General features: G+C 42.8%; 1 protein-coding gene across 1 annotated transcript in view; it reads right to left on the bottom strand.

Moving 5' to 3' along the window:
* Positions 1 to 20,919, bottom strand: part of B4GALNT3 (beta-1,4-N-acetyl-galactosaminyltransferase 3) — an 83,338-nt gene that overhangs the window by 24,618 nt on the left and 37,801 nt on the right. The window contains exons 3-6 of the mRNA XM_056846591.1: positions 13,782 to 13,885; positions 9,952 to 10,029; positions 2,618 to 2,713; positions 1,388 to 1,478 (exon numbers count right to left, since the gene is read on the bottom strand). Coding sequence (XP_056702569.1) covers positions 1,388 to 1,478; positions 2,618 to 2,713; positions 9,952 to 10,029; positions 13,782 to 13,885 — 369 coding nt within the window. The remainder of the gene's footprint in view (positions 1 to 1,387; positions 1,479 to 2,617; positions 2,714 to 9,951; positions 10,030 to 13,781; positions 13,886 to 20,919) is intronic.

The raw sequence follows: 20,919 nt of genomic DNA, 5'->3' as shown, positions 1-20,919 counted from the left end.
ATTATACCATTTTCTACCCTTGTTCCCCTGCTTATCTGCAAAAACATTCTAGGTGGTGCATACAGTTAAAAAGAGCAAGCAGACTAAAAACAAACACCAATAATACCAAATAATATAAAACTCAGTCTCAGTATGCAATATTGTTAAATGGAATAATAGCCATGCCAACAATGGTAGGCACAATCTGGCCAAAGTTAACAATAAAATCCTGTTGGTGCCCAGTAGTGTTATTTAAGTACTTCTGTCATTGAAATCAGTAAGATTTAATAGGCTGGATCCTGCACCTGCTAATTAAAAAACTGGGTAAATAAGAGTTTATTATCGGGTCTCATATCTGTATGAGCAGCATGGAACTGTGAGAAAGGGGCAATGTCGTTACAGAAAATCCTGCACTACCACCCCCACTTGATGCAACTTCCTTTTATTTCCATTTCTGAACTGAAGCACCAAACTGGGGTATAAAAGTCTCCTACCTAGTCATGCTTCAAATGAGACCACTGGAAGCATGTAGCTGTGGCTCAGTGGCAGAACATTTGCTGAGAAGGAGAAGGAGAGGAGTTTGTTTTTATATGCCGACTTTCTCTACCACTTAAGGAAGAATAAAACCGGTTTACAATCACCTTCTCTTCCTCTTCCCTCAATAGACACCTTGTGAGGTAGGTGGGCCTGAGGGAGCGTTAAGACAGCTGTGACTAGCCCAAGGTCACCCAGCTGGCTTCATGTGGAGGAGTGGGGGAACCAACCCGGTTCACCAGATTAGAGTCTGCAGTTCATGAGGAGTGGGGAATCAAAGCCAGTTCTCCAGATTAGAATCTACTACTTTTAACCAGCACTCTTAACCCCTACACCACGCTGGCTCTCTCATGCAGAAGGCCACAGGTTCAATCCTCAGCATCTCTAATCAAAAGGATCAGGTAGTAGGTGATGTGAAAGACCTCCACCTGAGACCCTGGGGGGCCTCAGCCTGGGCAAGACTGACCTTGATAGGCCAATGGTCTGATTCGGTATAAGGCAGCTTCATGTGAAGCAATACGCCCCCCCCCCCACACAAATGGCAGCGATTTTAAGAGGCAGTTTAGCGTTTCCTTTATCCATTTAGTAAATAAGTTGTTATGAAGGAAACATATTGTTGTGGTAAAGAATGCTGTGGTTCTTTGAAGAAGGAGAAAAAAGCAATATGGGGAAAGAAGACACACTTGTTTTGTTTGTGAGAAGCCTGAACACATTTGCCTATATACAAAAAAAGACTGAATAAAGATGAACCTGCTTCAAAAACATGGACATGAGCAGTACAAAATGCGCTTTTTAATATATGAGATTAAACCTTTGTTTTCATCAGCCCTCCTATAACCTGAGCCTGGATTTGTTTAGCGGCGCCTGTCCTCACCATCACTGAATGGATGCAGGTAGCCAAATATACGCAACCCATAGTTGGTCCATTTTGGAGCTGCGGCCAGTTTCTTCAAAGTGGTCCGCGTCTGAAAGTAGAAAGAAAAGAAAAAATAACCCCAAAATCACTAAACAGGACATAAAGAAACAAGGAGGGTGGAATATCTAGGGAGGAGAGGAGAGAATACAAAATGCAATGCAGCAAGAATAAAGAATAGAAGTCATGTAATCTGGAATGCCCTGACCTGGATGGGCCAGGCTAGCCTGATCTCCTCAGATCTCAGAAGCTAAGCAGGGTCAGCCCTGGTTAGTATTTGGATGGGAGACCACCAAGGAATACCAGGGTTGCTGTGCAGAGGAAGGCACTGGCAAACCCACCTCTGTTAGTCTCTTGCCATGAAAACCCCAAAAGGGGTCGCCATAAGTCGGCTGCGACTTGACGGCACTTTACACACACACACACACAATCTGGAATGGGGATAAATTCCAGGCAGTGTTACAGTACAATCCGATGCAGAGTTACTCCAGTCTAAACCCAATGAACTCACTGGGCTTTGACCAGAATAGCTCCGCACAGGATGTACTGTTAGTTTGTTAAAGTGGACTCTGGTCCGCAAAAGCTTATTCTTAGTAAATGTTAGTGTTTAAGATACCTAGATTCCCTGTTTTATTTTTGAAATATGGACAGCTGGTTTGGGGAGATCTCATAGTTTTCATGCTCCCTACTTCTCGAAGCAGTAGGAAGGTATGGAGGCAGCCGCTTATATAGGATTAGGTGCCCTATAAGGAAGAAGTACCACAAACATGTGACTTTTAATAGTAAATTGTTTGTTGACAGATATACAGAGTAACTGGATGGGGGGGGGGGCAAGCAAGCAATAGAATGGCAGAGCTAGTCTTCAAGGAGCTTCAGTTCCAAATGCAACATCAGACTATTTTAGTCCTACAAAATGGATTCTTGCCAGCCAGAAATGATCCAGATAGATTTAAACTGAAATGATATGTGTTGTCTGACCACATTCTGAAGACAAATGTCAGTGGCTTCCAGCACCTTCCACAATGGATTTTCTTTAAAAAATGGAGTAGGCTGATGGAGTAGGCTGATGGAGAGGACAATAAAGAAACACTGTTCACTGTCAACTAGGAAGCTATACAAAACCTGTGAGGGAAATATGGCTCTTCTTTACTTGGCACAAGTAAACAACATGGTCTATTATGGAATACTCACATGAGGATACAATGGGAAGTGGAGGTTCTTCCTCAGCTGCTCAATAGAGCTACCACACCAGTCTTCAAAAACATGGAGATTGACTTGGCCTTGGAACTGCAAGTATATGGAAGAACAAGGAGACCCTCATTACAACTCAGTCCGATGCCCACACAGCCTATTACCACTTTACATCTAGATGGCTAGAGTTCAGCATGGCAGGTGGGCATTGAAAGGAGCACAAGAAGGATGAAGTGCAGAAAAACCTTTAATTTCACATGGTTACAGTCCAGTATTGTCAAGAGATGACAGAGTGAAAACCCCTGAATGGGCGTTTGGAGGGGAAAGATATCTGAGCCTCCATTAAGTAGAAATTCCTTGGCTTTCGCAAACACAAATCAAAGAGAAAGCAAGGGGTAATGTAGGAGTCAAAGTCAATACTCAGGTGTAATATTTTCTGCCACGATAATCTGGATATCTGATGCTGCAGCTGCTGTTTGTTAGTTGCCTGATATTGGCTGTTACCGCACTAGGTATTCTCCGTGATGTATCAAGAGTTTGGAAATGTTATAAAAAACATCGCTTTAAAAGGGTTTTCGGATGCCACGGCTAAAAAATGGTTGGAAGACGTCTTCTCAGCTAAAGGGGCCAAACAAAGTGCGAACAGTATTTTTTATAGCAGTTTCAATCTCTGAATACATTGGTGGGAATACACAGAAAGTGCGAACAGTATTTTTTATAACAGTTTCAAACTCTTAATACATCGCTGGGAATACCTAGTGCGGTAACAGCCATTGTCAACATTCAAAGGTTTATCTCTTGAATCAAATTAGTTAATCTGACACAAATCCTGAGCCAAGAGAAGCTAAGCAAGGATAGAGTAATTTTTTTTTTTTTTGTTCAGGCCACTAGTAATGGAAGTACTCCCACAGAGAATCACACTCACGCAAAAAGGGAGCTACAAATAAAATATGGGATTAGGTAGCCAGTCACAATATGCATCTGGAGTGCTTTCGCAATCACAGCTGCAACGACCTCCCAAGTGACCTATGTTGGAGCCTGACAGAAGCAATGCCTGACACAGGCATCCGCCATAAGCATGACCTCTCGGTTATCAGAAATGCTAGCCCAGCTCAGGAGCAAGATGGTACAGGTCCTCTTCCTGCTTCCCATCAATCCAGGACCAGTACTGCTGCCTGATGTGAATGGAGTACAACAGGGACCAGGAATTGTATAGGAACTGAATCGTGACTATTTGGGTATTCGTTTCTGTTGCCTGCCAGGTTGACCACAGTGGATTGGAAGCATCTATAAAGGTAGTCCACTGTACAAGCACCGGGTCATGACTGACCCATGGGGTGATGCCACATCCCAATGTTTCCTAGGCTATGTTTACAGGGTGGTTTGCCATTGCCTTCCCCAGTCATCTACACTTTACCCCCAGCAAGCTGGGTACTCATTTTACCAACCTCAGAAGGATGGAAGGCTGAGTCAACCTTGAGCCGGCTACCTGAAACCAAATTCCGTCGGGATCGAACTCATGTCGTGAGCAGAGCTTGGACTGCAGTACTGCAGCTTACCACTCTGCACCATGGGAGATTGCTAATGTGATAGGACAGCAGATTCAATACATGTTTATCTGCTGGTGTCTTATTTTGCCGGGTGTAATGGCAAACCCCTTCCTTTGCTGAACCCATACTAGCACAAGCTGGCTGGAAGAATGTGGCTAGAAGAGAACCATGTTTACTTTTGGAAAGCAACAGGAGTGTTCTGAGAATCCCCTTTTGGTAGAGCTTGAGAAATGTTATCAGATATTATCTGAATGGCCGCTTGACAGCATTTCTGCCTGTGCATAAACAGAGAGGAGTGTTGTAATAGAGTTATTTGGGTCTTGAATTTCTACCCCCCATCCCCGCTCCCATAGAAATCAGAAACTCAAAATATTTGCGGCACAATATTAAAAGAAATATTGTGTAACCAATAGTGTGCATTTGGCATTATGGCCACAAGGCACAACAGAAAGCTGTTACCTTGAACACATGAACACATGAAGCTGCCTTATACTGAATCAGACCTTCAGTCCATCAAAGTCAGTATTGTCTAGTCAAACCGGCAGCAGCTCTCCGGGGTCTTTCACATCACCTACTTGCCTAGTCCTTTTTAACTGGAGTTTTTGGTACCCCATCACAGATGTCCAAGAAATGTCTGAACAAGAGTTCTGTGTAACCTGAAATTTCAATCCATTCTTAATTGGTATGATAAGAAATACCAATGGAATGATTTTGGATCTCATGTGAGACCCTTTCCCTACCTTCATCTGCAGCTTCAAGTGTTCAGCACTTTTCTGAATATGGCACACTGCAGTGGGCCGTCAACCATTGGAGATGGCCTGAACTGTATCTACATTGGACAATTTATTCTAAGGATCCTTGCACACACTGCAGTTCTTTGTTCATACATCTTCTGTGTTATACATCATATGAATTTCATACAGGTACACTCAGAGGACCAAGACTGATTGTAGTACCCTGTTGAGTGCGTACCCAGAGGCAAACGCAAGGCTGTTGATGAGACACGTGTGAGGCGGCTGCAAGCAATTTGCTAGAAGTCACAGTATGAGAACAGCAAAAAACAGGTTTCAAACTCCAAGTATCCAGAATTGTGCCAAATTAATAGTGCTATCTTAGACTATCCGGGTCTGGGATCTGTCCACAGGAGACAGGTGCTGGAAAGCAGTTCAGGTTTAACCTTTACTCAGAAGCACAAAGGCTTGCAGGAGTATTGGTATTAGATACTACTGATTTCACAAACTGATTTAGAATTAGTGGTGCTGTTCAATTAGTCCACGTGTAGCTAGGAGGCACAGAAAGTCCCTCTCATCCCAGGAAGCAATTTCCTGCTAGCAGACCCAACAGCCTTGTGAGTAGGGAGAAACACAGCAGAGTGATAGCCCCCTCATCGCCTCCTGCTGCATTACAGAAGATATTTCCTCCCGCTGCAAGGGTTCCTGGAGAGAAAAAGTCTAAGGACAACGGAAAGATAAGAGATTGAAATAACATTTTGCTGAAGCAGAAAGTCGCTGGACCCTTAGAAAAACCTGGAGAGAATGGTCTTCAGTGCTGCATTTCCCTACTCCAAGTTTTGAAAACCAACACAAGGAAGTGAATGGAAAATGGCAAACAGATAGGGATCTGTGTAACAGAAATCATCTGTCATGAGTCTGAGATGCATGTTTGGAAAGGCTCCAGGGACTCTCTCCTCTGTTCGAACACTTGACACATATGCAGTCATTCACTCATTACAGAGTTTATTTTTGTCCTTCAGGGAGCTCCAGGCAGTGTATGTAGGATTCTCAAAGGGGCTCCTCTCCCGGCACCCAGACCTAAGTGAGCAGCCATTTTCTGCCTATATTTTTACAAAATACTGGGAACTAACTTCTGAGGCAGATTTCACAATTTGTTGTGTGTTTGTGTGTGTGTGTGTGTGTGTGTACTTTCAAATCTATAGTCACTAGGAAAACTTTGTTCAGTTTTTTTTAATTGCCTGGCAGTCCATTATCTCCAGGGAAAATCAATTGCATACAATCTGAAGAATGTGCAAATGCTACTAAGATAAAACAAGACAAAAAGGGGGTTTGAGCCAGAGAAGAAAGGAGAGACTGTGCTGCTGCTTAGGCATTTTTAAAGTTACATTCATATGACTCTTCTGTCTCTGCCCCACAGGTCCAGACCCCTCCTCTCTGGATAACTTCTGAAGACTGGGTGATATTCAGTAGCAAGCAGCTTGAAGCTTTATCCATACATGCATCCAGTGCAAAACTATGCACTTGCTAAATTTTCTTAATAGCCCTATTAACTCAACAAAGACCTGTTTTGTTCTCAGGTGCATCAATTCAACTCCACACCTTGAGGCAAAGAGGAGGCAGATTTGTCTGTAGCCCTTGTAGGCACCACATGTTCCAACAAGCACAAGATGCACCTCTGAGCACCGTCAAGGGACATGTTAGGGAAGCGAGATGCAGGAGGCAGTCACAATTCAAACCTCACTGCAGGAAAGTACTGAAAATAACACAGAAACATAGAGCTGGAAGAGAACACAAGGGTCATCTAATCCATCTGCCTGCACAATGCAAGCAATTTACAACTACCCCCCACTCTCCCAGTGACCCCTGCTCTATGCCCAGAGGAAGGCAAAAAACATCCAGGCTCTGGCCAATCTGGCTTGGAGGAAAATTCCTTCCTGATCCCAAAGGAGCAACTGGCATGCTCAAGGACTTGTAATTTAACTACATGCATCTGCAGCATCTTGAATATACAGGCTTTTTTGGTGTATTTTAACTAATGTGAATTACTTGGAGAGCACCTACAAAGCAACAGAGCAGTTTGTTATATACATATACCATGTGTTGTCATGTTTCTGTCAGTATGATACTGAACCAGTGTTGAGTGATTATACTTAAAAAGGAATCTTGAACACATGAACATATGAAGCTGCCTTATACTGAATAAGACCCTTGGTCCATCAAAGTCAGTATTCTCTACTCAAACCGGCAGTGGCTCTCCAGGGTCTCAGGCAGGGGTCTTTCACATCACCTATCTGCCTAGTCCCTTTACCTGGAGATGCCGGGGATTGAACCTGGGACCTTCTGCATGCCAAACAGATGCTCTACCACTGAGCCACTACCACTTGCTGCCCATTCCATTGCTGCTTGCATGAAAAGAGCTCATTTTGGACACAAAAAAGGGGGTAGACCTGTAGCTGATCCTTGATTTTTGCTACTGAGCCATAGAATCACTGATCCTTTCCGTGAGTTTCTGCCTCTATGATCGTTATCATCTTGGCTCAAGCACACAGAAAGACTTTCTATCACACATTCTACCTTCTTGGCCTGTTTGTATACCATATAAGCAGTAGACCTCCTTAAAGTTTGGGCGCTGTTTGTTGGGTTTTAAAAATATACAAGGAAGCGTAACCAATTCAGCTGACGACTTTGTAGGTACCAAGACTGGTGAGAAAGCAACCATGGCAGCAACGTCACCTACACCAGGAAATTATATACGTGTAAAGGTAGATATAAAGTAAAAAGGGAACCAGTGGACCAAGTGCCCTAAGAGAGAATAACTTCTCAAGTAAATAAATGGGAAGATGAACTAATGGTTAATTCCCTTCTTCCAACTAACCCAGAAATCAAAATATACTGTATAAAATTGCATAATTCATCCTGGGATGCATTAATCAGACATAAAATTAATCAAATTGGGATTGCCCTTGATGACCTTGCTTTTTCAGAAGAAATCTATATATTCAAATATATTAAGCAGCGACTTACTGATATTGAACTAAAAAAGTTTCTTCCTGTTCAACCGTATATTTGTTTGCCTGCTATGCTTGGTCTAACTAATTATAAAGGTAAAATGGCTAGCTATTTTTCTACTCTGGATGTACCTTTACAACGTAGAGCTTTTCTATTGGCCAGGGTAAATGCCTTTCCATTTAAGATGCTCTCTGGTAGATATTCCCAGATTCCAAGGCAAAAATGTCTATGTTCTTGCAACTCTAACTCTATTGACACCATTGATCATATAATTTTAGAATGTCCTCTTTATGAATGTCTGCGGGAAAGATTGCTATCTACTTTATTAGCTCCCAAAAGATTTTTGAATAATGATCTTAAATGTCAGTTTCTTTTGAACGATTCAATCCCTGAAATAACTAAGACGGTGGCCCAATATCTCGCAGAAGTGCTTAAGATTAAAACTGCTTTTAATAAGTATATCTTATAATATCTTGCCCTGACCTGGATGGCCCAGGCTAGCCTGATCTCCTCAGATCTCAGAAGCTAAGCAGGGTCAGCCCTGGTTAGTATTTGGGTGGGAGACCACCAAGGAATACCAGGGTTGCTGTGCAGAGGAAGGCACTGGCAAAACCACCTCTGTTAGTCTCTTGCCATGAAAACCCCCAAAAGGGGTCGCCATAAGTTGGCTGTGACTTGACGGCACTTTACACACACACATAATATCTTAATTTATATGGAATTTTATTGTATCCGTCCAATCTACATTATGTTTTAAGTGTATTTTATATGGATTTGATTATGACATCGTAATTATGCCAATAAAGGTTTGTGTTTGTGTTTGTTAACTGTATAAAAGACTCTAATGTTACCTTTTTTTAGTACTGACACTGTCTGCCTTATCTCTTATCTCCACAAAGATGTTTTCACGTTATGCAATATACACCAGGATCAATTCCTTGCACTCATTTCCCATTCTTAAAAACTGCTAGATGTGAAAATGCCAAACCCCTTTGGCTGTCAGATGGCACTCTGATGTCACAAATGACTCTGAAATCTCTTTTTACTGCACTGGTTTGCCAAAAGCACACCACTCTTTGTTCAAACAAATCCGAGCTTCATTACAGGTGGGATTAAAGCCAAACCCTGTTCCTTTCCTTCCCCCCACCTCTTCATTAGCCACAGGATTCACAATGCAGTAAAATGCTTAGAAAGATCCCAAGACTGCAACGAGGGGTACCCTACACCCATCTGTAATTAATTTGTGCAAGAATATGGATTTCTCATACTTAATTTAATCCACAAACCTGTAGAAATTTTCACAGGAGATTACCCTGGAGAAATCAAAGTACGAACAGGGGACAAAATATAGGGTTCAACTCATAGGCATCTTATCTGCTTCAACAAATGATCATGACATCAGACTCTGTTGACAAAAATTATGCTAGCTGGCTTACCCAGAATCTCTATGGAGAAAAATCTTTGGTAACATAGGACTGTTATAGAAGAAGAATTGGTTTTTATACACCAATTTTCTCTACCTTTAAGGAGCCTCAAACTGGCTTATAATCGCCTTCCCTTCCTCTCCACACAACAGACACCTTGTGAAGTAGATGGGACTGAGAGAGTTCAGAGATAACTGTGACTGGCCCAAGGTCATCCAGCTGGCCTTATGTGGAGGAGTGGGTAAACCAACCCAGTTCACAAGATTAGAGTCCACCGCTCCTAACCACTATACCACACCATAGATGGAACATGAGTTAAAAACGTAGCAAGAAAAAAACAAAATAATGGGGGGGAAACCTCATTTTGATATCATCATAAGTTTGCCAAACTAATCAACCAAGCCTGAAATCCTTTGGCATCTTCTTTCAAGCTTAAAAAAATCAGTTTGGCTAGCAGAGCTCAGTTCTACTCTCTGTTAAGCACATAGCCAAGCTCTATTCCCACTGCTCCACAAAAATAGGTAGCTATCACCCTGGCTACCAGGACCTTCAACCTGCAGTTTCATTTTCATCTTCAGTTTCAGATTTCCAGCAGCAAGGTATTTTATTGAACTAACCTCAGGCCTCCAAGGGGAAGACTTGTCCAGCAGTGTGGAATCATTCTTGTTGCTCTTGACTCCTCGGGGCACTGAGTTCTAAATTCACAGAGAAGAATGAGAAGATGATGTTGATCTGCTCAAAAGTCTTTTGCAAAAGACATCAATATACACCACTGCAAAACCTATCAAAGTCAGCCAGTCATAAAATTTCCGCCACTGGAAGAGTTGCCATTTAGCCGATTTTAAAGCCAATATAAATCTTTACTTCCAGGACACTTTATTATTAAACAATCCTAGCCACAATGCTAATAGATACTTGTAAATAATTACTTGCATGGTCTCTCTCCCGTGAACTGCCCCCAGGTAACTTTCATGAGCCACAGCACACTTCTTCAGCTATCTGAAGAAGTGAAATGTGAGTCATGAAAGCTCATACCCTGCCAGAAATTTTGTTAGTCTTTAAGGTGCCACTGGACTCTTGCTCTTTTCTACTTCTAATGTTTTGTTTTCATTATTTTTATATTTTAAACTGCCTCTCGCGGGGTTCTGGAGAGGCAGCATAAAAATGTTCAAAACAAACTGTGCTTACTCGAAAGACGAGAATTCCTCATGGGGAAATACTGAGAGTAAATCAGGTTGCTGAATCCTCCTGTTCACTCTCTTCTGACTCATCCTCTGGTTAGAGGATTTAGAATCTGGGCTCATTGGCTCTACAGGCTCAACGCTTGAGGGCAGCTATGTGATCCGCTAGTTGCTACCCAGATTACCCCTTCTCTTTTTAGCACATTTACAGATAGCTAATGGGGTAGGAGGAGACAAAAGAAATAGTGAATGATAACTCCCCCCAAAAAAACAAACGAACTCCAAAGTAAACTCCAAAGCAAACAGAACAAACTTTCACTGAAAATTCTCCACCTTTTCAGACAACCAGAACCCCCAAAGCTCATCTAAATGGTTGGTTGCTTCTGAAAAGGTACTCGGGTTTTAGTGACTTTACAATGGCAGGGAGTTGACGTGGTTGGAAGGGGCAGCCACAAAGGATGCTTTTCACTGTGCCATTGCTGCTAGGTAGGGTAACCAACCTCCAGGTAGTAGCTGGAGATCTCTTGCTATTACAACTGATCTCCAGCTGATGGAGATCAGTTCACCTGGAGAAAATGGCCACTTTGGCAATTGGACAATATGGAGTTGAAGTCCTTCCCCTCCCCAAACCCCACCCTCCTCAGGCTCTGCCCCCAAAAACATCCCGCCAGTGGCGAAGAGGGACCTGGCAACCCTACTGCTAGGGTTGCCAGCTCTGTGTTGGAAATTCCTGGAGATTTGGGGGTAGAGCCTCGGGAAGGTGGGATTTGGGGAGGGGAGGGACCTCAGTGGGATATAATGTCATAGGGTCTACCCTCCAAAGCAGCCATTTTCTCCAGGGGAACTGAACTCTGTTGCCTGGAGATCAGTTGTAATTCCAGGAGATCTCCAGGTCCCACCTGGAAGCTGGTTAACCCTAGTTGCTGCTTGAACATATGAGCATTGAGAGGGTGCCTGCAACAATCATACTGAAAGGATGCCATCAGTAAAGTATGATGGGCTTAAGCTGTTCAGTAAAGAAATGACTCCTATTTTTTAACCATGCTATTTCATAATGTTAATTTATTTATAAAATGTATACCCTGCCTTTCTGCCTTCATCAAGGCCATCAAGACAAAAATATACATAATAAACACACGTCTTAAAAGCCACAAAAAAAACCACACACCAGTGAAACAGTAAATAACAAAGCTAAAAGACACATTAAAACATAAAAACAACAATTAAAACATTGGGTAGGAAGGAGGGATCACTGAGGATACGCCAGATGAACAAAAAAAGTCTTCACCTCCTGGCGGATGCTGGTAACAGAAGGGGAGGGATGAATCTCCTTGGGGAGAGAGTTCCAGTTTTGGTGCCATGACTAAGAAGGCCATTTCTCAGGTTGCCACCTGCATTAGAAGGGCATCTGAAGCAGGGCCTCAGAAGATAACTGCATCTGAAGCAGGGCATCAGAAGATAACTGCAGTGGTCGGGTAGGTTCATAAGGGAGTAGGTGGCGTCTTCAGGTGTGTGGTTCCCAAACCATACAGGGTTTTAAAGGTCAACACCTTGAAATGTGCCCAGAAACAGATTGGAAGCTAGCGTTGATGTTCCAAGTCTGGAATGATATGGTCCCTACAACCCACTCCAGTCAACATCCTGGCTGTATCATTCTGCACCAACTGAAATCTCTGAACACTACTCAAGGGCAACCCCACACAGAGAGCCTCGCAGTAATCTAATCTAGATGTAACCAGGGCATGAGCCACAGTGGCCAGATCTTTTCAGCCCAGGAAAGGCCATAATCACTGGCTAAACAGTCGAAGCTGGTAAAAGACACTCCTGGCCACAGCTGCCACCAGCTTACCCAGCAGTAGGCCTGGCTTCAAGAGCACCCCTAGACTACGTACCAGTTCCCTCAAGGTGAGTGCAACCCCATCCAGAACGGGTGACACCTTAAAACCCGGTTCAGACCGTCCACTCACCAGTAGCATTTCTGTCTTGCAGCCACTCTGAAACTGCCCCCAGGTATCTGAATCTGAAGGCTACAGGCCTTATGCACACTTACCAGAAGGGTAAGTTGCACTGAACTCAGGGGAGCTTACTTTTCAGTAAATGGTTTTATGAATGGGCTGTAAACCATATTGACAAAAGTAGAAAATTACATTCAGTCTGCCAACTGGATTTCTATATTACCCTTTAGCAGAGCTTAGGTGGCTATTTGGGTAGCATGATGGAATAATTTGCTGAAGATTCCAGGATTAAAATGTGTATGTTTGTGCAGCCTTGGAGAAGACATTTGTACTTTGATCTTTTAAAAGCTTAACTGGGTGGATCCTACTGTTAATGGGCTCAGCAACAGCAGACATATTGGCCAAACCAAAAAGCAGACCCACAATGTTGGTTTCAAATTATTACTACTGCTTCTATTTTTAACCTGCTTCCCAGCTTGTGAAGTTAATATGATGTTTTCTGTTGATTGTGATATACAGAATGATTATTATGAATGCTCTAACACATTTTCAGATTACAGATGTTGGAACCTTGGCACAGAATTCCACAAAATTGCAAAAAAAAATTAAAAAAATTAAAATGAAACTGTCCCCAGGTAACAATTTAGGGTTTCTACAGCCTCCCTGAAATCAGCTGGAAGCACAAGACAGAGTTGAGCGTCATCCGCATATTGGTGATAACACATCCCAAATCTGCAGATGACCTCACCCAGGGGTTTCATGTAGATGTTATAGAGTATAGAGGACAAAAATGAAACCTTGTGGGACCCCACAGGCCAAGGTACCAAGCAGCAGCCCCCCCCACCCCCGCACCACTTTCTGAAACCTACTTTCCAGGTAGGACTGGAACCCCCACAAAACGGTGCCACCCAGTCCCAGCCTCAAAAGGCGGTCCAGAAAGATTGTATCAAAAGCTGCCGGACATCCAGGAGAATCAGCAGAGTAGCGTACTCTCTGTCCATCTCCTGGCATAGGTCATCCACCTGAGTGACCAAAGCTGTTTCAAATCCATAACCAGGCCTGAAATCAGACTGCAACAAATCCAAGCAATTCAAAACAATTTAGCATCTGATTCTAGTCTCTGATTTAGGATATGATGAGACATAAATGTGGTATACTTTCACCGACTCTGGTAGAAATATATCATAAGAACATAACAAGTTACCTCAGAACTCATCAACATACCTGAAGCCTGAATGTCTTTGATGTTTCAATGCCTGTGAAGGATGATTTTATCCAGAGTGTTTAATGATGCCCTTGAGTTCTGCTTACCTGATATTCTGGCTTCTGAGGCAGGTAAAACTGAAGGCTTGGGTCCACTACAGGTGTATCCTGGTTCCCCAGAGCTTTAGCCAGTTCACTCCAGCTTCCATACCCTGTATAAAGATATTCTGTTTAAAAGTTGAGTCAGTTTTATGGACTCACTAGTCAGAAAGTTGAGTCAGTTTTATGGACTCACTAAGAATTAACTCCTATAGCCCTCCATGAGACATTTATGGAAATACGGTCTTTATTATTAAATTTGAGTCCAGCAGACCAACAAGAGTTTCAGTGTATAAGCTTTGAGTCAGAGAGCCAGCGTGGTGTAATGGTTAAGAGCAGCAGACTCTAGAGAACTAGGTTTGATTCCCCGCTCCTACACATGTAGCCTGCTGGGTGACCTTGGGCTAGTCACAGTTCTTTCCTAACTCTCTCTGCTCCACCTACCTCACAAGGTGCCTGTTTTTTGGGGGAAGGGAAGGCAATTGTAACAGCCACTAAGAGGGGTAATAAAACCAACTCTTCTTCTTCTTACTCAGACAGGAGTAGGAATGGAGATCTTAAGTCCCTTTATCCTAGTCAGAAAACGGGAGGGGTGCTTCTGCCCCCAAGCATTTCCTTTCTGCACTGATCAAGATTATTACAATATGCATTGTATCTTTGCATCTTTTACAAGCATTCTTCACAACACCCCTCCCATCCTCTGACTAGGATAAAAAGATTTTGAGATCTTCACTTCTACTCTTGTTTGATGAAGGGAGCTTTAACCCTTGAAAGCTCATACCCTGAAACTCTTGTTGATCTCTAAGGTGCTTCTGGACTCGAATCTAACTGTTCTACTGCAGAACAACACAGTTACCCCCTGAAACTGTCTTTACTATGCAGACAGAAAAATAAAAGCATGGAGCAGACAAGTGACTTGTAACTCAATCCTAACAACACAGTAAAATGTATGGCCCCGGATAGGTGGTGTAAGAAGCAACACAGAAATCTCTGCATACTTGGGAAACTTTCCAGGTATGTAGGAAATTATACATTTTAATTACATAAGAGCATAAAAAAAGCCCTGCTGGATCAGACCAAGGCCCATCAAGTCCAGCAGTCTGTTCACACAGGGGCCAACCAGGTGCCTCTAGGAAGCCCCCAAACAAGGCGACTGCAGCAGCACCATCCTGCCTGTATTCCACAGCACCTTATATAATAGGCATGCTCCTCTGATCCTGGAGAGAATAGGTGTGCATCATGACTAGAATCCATTTTAATTAGTAGCCATGAATACCGTACTCCTTTCCTCCACGAACATGTCCACTCCCCTCTTAAAGCCTTCCAATTAGCAAAAATAAATCTAAAAATCAGTGGGATGAGGACTAAATATGCTCCAGAAGGGGCAGATGAATGCCAGTCAAATGACCAATGGGGAAGGGAAGAGGAGAAATCAGTTTTCTCAGTCCCAAGATTTTAGCTGCAATATTCCAGACTAAGGATTATCATTCTAAGAATTATTCCCAGAAAATACTTTTAAAACTTGTACTTTAAACCCAAATTTTGTAGCAAGGTCAAGTCCTGTATATATGAAGATATGCCTATGAGGTACACAATACTGGAACGGGGGGAAAAGTCTGATGCTTAGGAATTTCAAATATTTGTCATCACCTGTGCAATACCCAATTGTCATGTTAGTTTTAACTTTTACAACTTTTCTATTCTATTTGAACATGGAGAAACATAATACGGTTGAGAGACAGCTAGGTCAGTTTTGTATAGCCCATGTACTCTTTTAAAAAATTCTTGAAATTCCTGTTGGTAGTTTAGAGTATTTTGCCATGTGCACACATGTATTTTAAGGGGAAAGATGATCTAGGAGACAAGTTTAGAAAGGCTCTCCATTTAGTATTTTGTTTTGTATGATTTCAAAGACAATTTTATTTCTATGAGGCTGCTGGATTTTTTCCCATATGTGCAAGATTATGCATCGAAACAAGAATTAAAGTTATCACAGCCACAAACCATGGTTTAGTATCCACAATGTCCATTTAAATTAGCTATTGCTACATTCAGACACCACAATAAACTGCACAAATCCTGGTGTACCAGACATAAACAGGCCACACTTGGTTCAGAAACTTCACTAAATCTTCTGGCTCCTTCATTTCTAGCTAACATTTACCCCACTTTTCCTCAAAGAAGTCACTTGGTATCCTGCCTCAGTTTTATCCTCGCAGCAGCTTTATCCTTGTGACATCACTGATGAGGCAAGTTAGGCTGCAAAAACTGATTGGCCCAAGGCCAGCCAATGAGCTTCGTGCCTGAAGGAGGATTTAAACGTGAGCCTCCTCTATTCTAGTCTGGTACTAAATTGTACACTGCTCAACACCAAAGCTACACCCCGGGCTGTATCACTAGAATTACATCTGAGAACAGCAAGAACAGAGCATACAACACACATAGACACACACCCCTAGTCAGACACGCAACAAACAGGTGATGACACACACCCCATCCAAAATCATATTTTGGGAGTCAATTTCTCCCCAAATAGGCCTGTATAATCTTTCACCATTCATACCCTTAGTCATACACACACACACAGGAAGGAAAGGAGTGTCAAACATTGGCAAAGTATTATGATATTCTCTCAAAACATTTCTTTTATAGCACAACCACAGGAATGTCGTCAGAGTTCTAGAAAATACGCAACCTGCTTTTATCACTATAATTATGTATAGTGCTTCTGAAATCAAAGAACATTTTGTGCGCCTGTAATCTTTAGTTCTTCAATGATCTTTTGTTAATATGATTTATCTTCCAGTGTACTTGAGTCAATGAACTATTATCAGCACACTCGATATGTTAACAATTCTAAACAGAGTTATACCATTCTATATCAGCTGAAGTCAATGGATTTAGAAAGGTGTGATTCTGTTTAGGATTGTACTGCTAATGAAGGAGGCTGTTGCCTGTGAAAGCTGAATGGATTAAGGACGAATCAGATAATTTGGAGAAGTGTTGTTCTTCACTCTTCGCATCACTTGCATATCAGCTCTGACTCAGAGGCAATATATTCAGGCCTGGGAAGGTTAGCCTGCCTCCACAATGGGGGGTGGGTGTCAGGGCTGTTTCACTCCCACAGCCAGGCCTGAAACAAGACTTGAACACATCCAAACAATCTTCCTCATCCAGAAATCCCTGAAGTTGCTCAGCCACTGTTTGTTCAGTCACCTAGACAAGAGTTATTAAAGTCTCCTGGATCGAGAGTAGATATTTTTCATGAGTGGCCACACCACTGCCTGTTTCAAGGAAGGAGTGACCACCACCCCTCTCAAACAGGCATTTGCTATCTCCTGGATCCAGTCTGCCAGTCCCTCCCCCAGGGCAGATTTAAGCAAGCAGGAGGGCAAGGGTTATTCGAACAGGTAGTAGTAGGTTGTAGACTTCCAGAATCCTGTCCACATCCTCAAACTGAACGCTGAAAGGTATCCCATGCAACTGGACAAGCTGTAGACAAGCTGGAACGGTTCCAGAGGAGAGTAACAAAGATGGTGATGGGTCTAGAGACCAAGTCCTATGAGGACAGGTTGAAGGAGCTGGGTATGTTTAGCCTGAAGAGGAGAAGACAGAGGGGATATGATAACCATCTTCAAGTACTTGACAGGATGTCATTTAGAGGATGCTGCTGAGTTGTTTTCTGTTGCCCCAGAAGGTCGGACCAGAACCAACGGGTTGAAATTAAATCAAAAGAGCTTCTGTCTAGACATTAGGAAGAATTTTCTAACAGTTAGAGCAGTTCCTCAGTGGGACAAGCTTCCTCGGGAGGTGGTAAGCTCTCCTTCCCTGGAGGTTTTAAAGCAGATGCTAGATGGCCATCTGTTAGCAATGCTGATTCTATGACCTTAGGCAGTTCATGAGAGGTAGGGCATCTTGGCCATCTTCTGGGCATGGAGTAGGGGTCACTGGGAGTGTGAGGGGTAGTTGTGAATTTCCTGCATTGTGCAGGGGGTTGGACTAGATGACCCTGGTGGTCCCTTCTAACTCTATGATTCTATGACTCTATCACTGCTAATGTAGAGACCAAATTGGTACAGATGCAAGAGATTTTATCTGCAAAGCGTTGAGCAAACTGATTGCAGGGGGCTGCCAAGCAGTCCATGTTATTCCGCAGTCCAGATTCCAGTAGAAACACCCAGAAGAGTTCTGCAGGTCTACACAGCAGGAAAAGAGGAAGACCCAACAAGAGATGGATTGACTCTATAAAGGAAGCCACAGCACTCAATCTGCAAGACCTGAGCAAGGCGGTCAAAGATAGGACATTTTGGAGGACGTTGATTCATAGGGTCGCCATGAGTCGGAAGTGACTTGACGGCACTTAACACATAACACACACACACTGCGTTAACGCAATGGTGGTGGTGAAGTATTGTTTCTTTGTCACCATCACAACCATAGAGTAGGCTTTAAAATGAATTATTGCCTATGTCTTGTTGGATTCATCATGAGTCTTTCTCCATTGTCACTCTAACCACCTCTCTTGTCTTTTCATAGCCCAAAGCCCCTCGGTAAACCAAAGGGATACCCAGACTCTAGGACTGGCTATGTCCCGTTGAGCAATTTTAAGTACAACAGATGTGCTAATCACGGTAGGTGGGGGAATCACATTTTCCCCCCAAAGGAAAAATACTGCTGTTTGAGCACTGAAGGAAAGCAATATCCTCATGACAGAAGTCTTGAAGGGAGACATGAATTTGCCACAACAGAGGAATAACTATTATGCTAAAAAAAAAAAAAAAAAGATAATCTGGGCAGGTCTTTAAAGTATAATTCCCTCTATCTCCCCACCCCCACCCCTTTCTGCTGTAAAAACCTGCCAGTCAGCCTAAGGAAAAATCCCTTCTGGCTCTGACAACTGAAGCTCAGCTATTTTCTTTCCCAGATGCCGGCTTTGAAGTCTATCTATGCTGACCAAGGCACTAAGCAGCATTCACCTCAGAAATAACAAGAAAAGGAGATAAAAATGCAGAGCAGCACAAATTCACTCATCCTAACTGGCTTTTAGGTGTGGAAAAATGCCAGCTGACTGATCTGTCAGTATGCTTTGTGCCTGAAACCATGCACTAAGGCTTAATTAAAACAAGAAGTTGAAGTTTAAATGCCTCTGAGCTGTTTCAGTCCACCTGGCTGCAGCTCTGGAAAGTTTCAGTTAACTTATCGAAACTCTTTGATCCATAAGGAGCAGCAAGAATTTGGGTGAACAGGTATAAAGTGTGGCAGGGGTGCTGACGTGGTTCAGAAAGATCCAATCTCATAAACCAATCCCCTCTTTCCCAAATTTATTTCCCCATTCCCAAACTTACTTCTGGTGCTATCGGACAAAAATGTAGTTCTCATGGGGGGGGGGCGCGCGGGAGGAGGAGGAAGAAGAGGAACAAGAGTTGGTTTTTATATGTAGACTTTCTCAACCTTTTAAGGAGAATCAAACCGGCTTACAATCACCTTCCCTTCCTCTCCCCACAACAGACACCTTGTGAGGTAGTTGAGGCTGAGAGAGCTCGAAGAGAGCTGTGGCTAGCCCAAGGTCACCCAGATGGCTTCATGTGTAGGAGTGGGGAAACCAACCTGGTTCACCAGATTCGAGTCCGCCGCTCATGTGGAGAAGAGGAGAATCAAACCAAGTTCTCCAGATTTGAGTCCACTGCTCCTAACCACTATACCACACTGGCTGAAGAAAACAGAACTTCAAGGTAGTGCTGATATAGGAGGTTTGTCAGACAATATAGGGGAAAGTGTACATATAGCAAAATGTATAGATGGATACAACACTGCATTATTTCCCATGAATAACTGATTAGCTCACATATACATTGACCTTTCTCAGACAAAAAACCAAATGCCAAGAATCATGAGCCAGCGTGGTGTAGTAACTAGAGTGCTAGATCCGCATCTGGGAGACCCAGGCTCAAATCTCAATCTGCCATGGAGGTTCACTGGGTGACCTTGGGCCAGTCACCCACTCTCAGCCTAACCTACCTCACAGGGTTGTTGTGTGAATAAAATGGAGGAGAGAATGATGTAAGCCACTACGAGTCCCTCTGGAGAAAAAACTGGGGTATAAATGAAGTAAAATACAAAGGGAAAGGATAAAACATACTTTTACTCCCAGTATGTCCCAGGAAACCACAACAAAATAATGATAGAAAATTAAAGGTGATAAAGATAAATAATTATAGAGAATTAAAGGTATCCATTTGGGGAAAAGATGACAAAACAGTGGGTACAGGCCAACATTGAACAAATTAAGAGCTAGGAATGAAATGCTGGAAACAGTATATAAACATTTTTGTTCAGACCAAGGAGTTTAATATAATGAGGATGTATTAACTAACTGAGGTTTGTTTCATCCCAATAACGTGGATTCTTAACCATGGTTTAATCCTGGTTAAAATACCAGTTATCAGAATAGAAACAAACCTCAGTTAGTGAAGGTGTTCAGACATCATGATGTAAGACTGATGACTGTTTTCAATCTTGGTGCAACGCACGAAGAAAGAAGGGAGTTGGTTCTTGTAGGTTATCCGGGCTGTGTAACCGTGGTCTTGGAATTTTCTTTCCTGACGTTTCGCCAGCAACTGTGGCAGGCATCTTCAGAGTAGTACCACTGAAGGACAGTGTCTCTCAGTGTCAAAGGTGTAGGAAGAGTAATATATAATCAGAAAGGGGTTGGGTTTGAGCTGAGTATTGTCCTGCAAAAGTAATGTGCTAATCATTGTCCTGTAAGTATCAAGATAATGTGCTAATGAGGGTATGGTATGTTAATATGGAACCATTGTATCCTGAAGTGATCTGTTAATGTGTGTAATCCAAAGCTAATCTGCATGGCTATTGTTGAATGTTGTCTTTGTTAGTCTGGAGGTTTTGTTAGTCTGAAGGGAGTGTGCATGAGTGGTGATTAACCAGGATTATTCCTGTTATGAACAAGCTGAGATGTGTTTGTAATGTTTGAACTGAGTCCAAGTATGGCAAAGGGACACCCTCTTCTTGAATGGAAATGATTAGGATCTGTCTGCAAGATACACATCTGTTAGACATGTTAAAGCTGTCAGACAGCAGGCTCTGCGAACATGTGACAGACTTAAGAAAGCTGCCATGACAGTGGCTC

The sequence above is a fragment of the Euleptes europaea genome, chromosome 3, assembly GCF_029931775.1.
Source record: "Euleptes europaea isolate rEulEur1 chromosome 3, rEulEur1.hap1, whole genome shotgun sequence".
Classification (NCBI taxonomy): Eukaryota; Metazoa; Chordata; class Lepidosauria; order Squamata; family Sphaerodactylidae; genus Euleptes; species Euleptes europaea.
The sequence above is the reverse complement of the archived record's forward strand: the minus strand, read 5'-3'. Positions and strand labels throughout refer to the sequence as shown.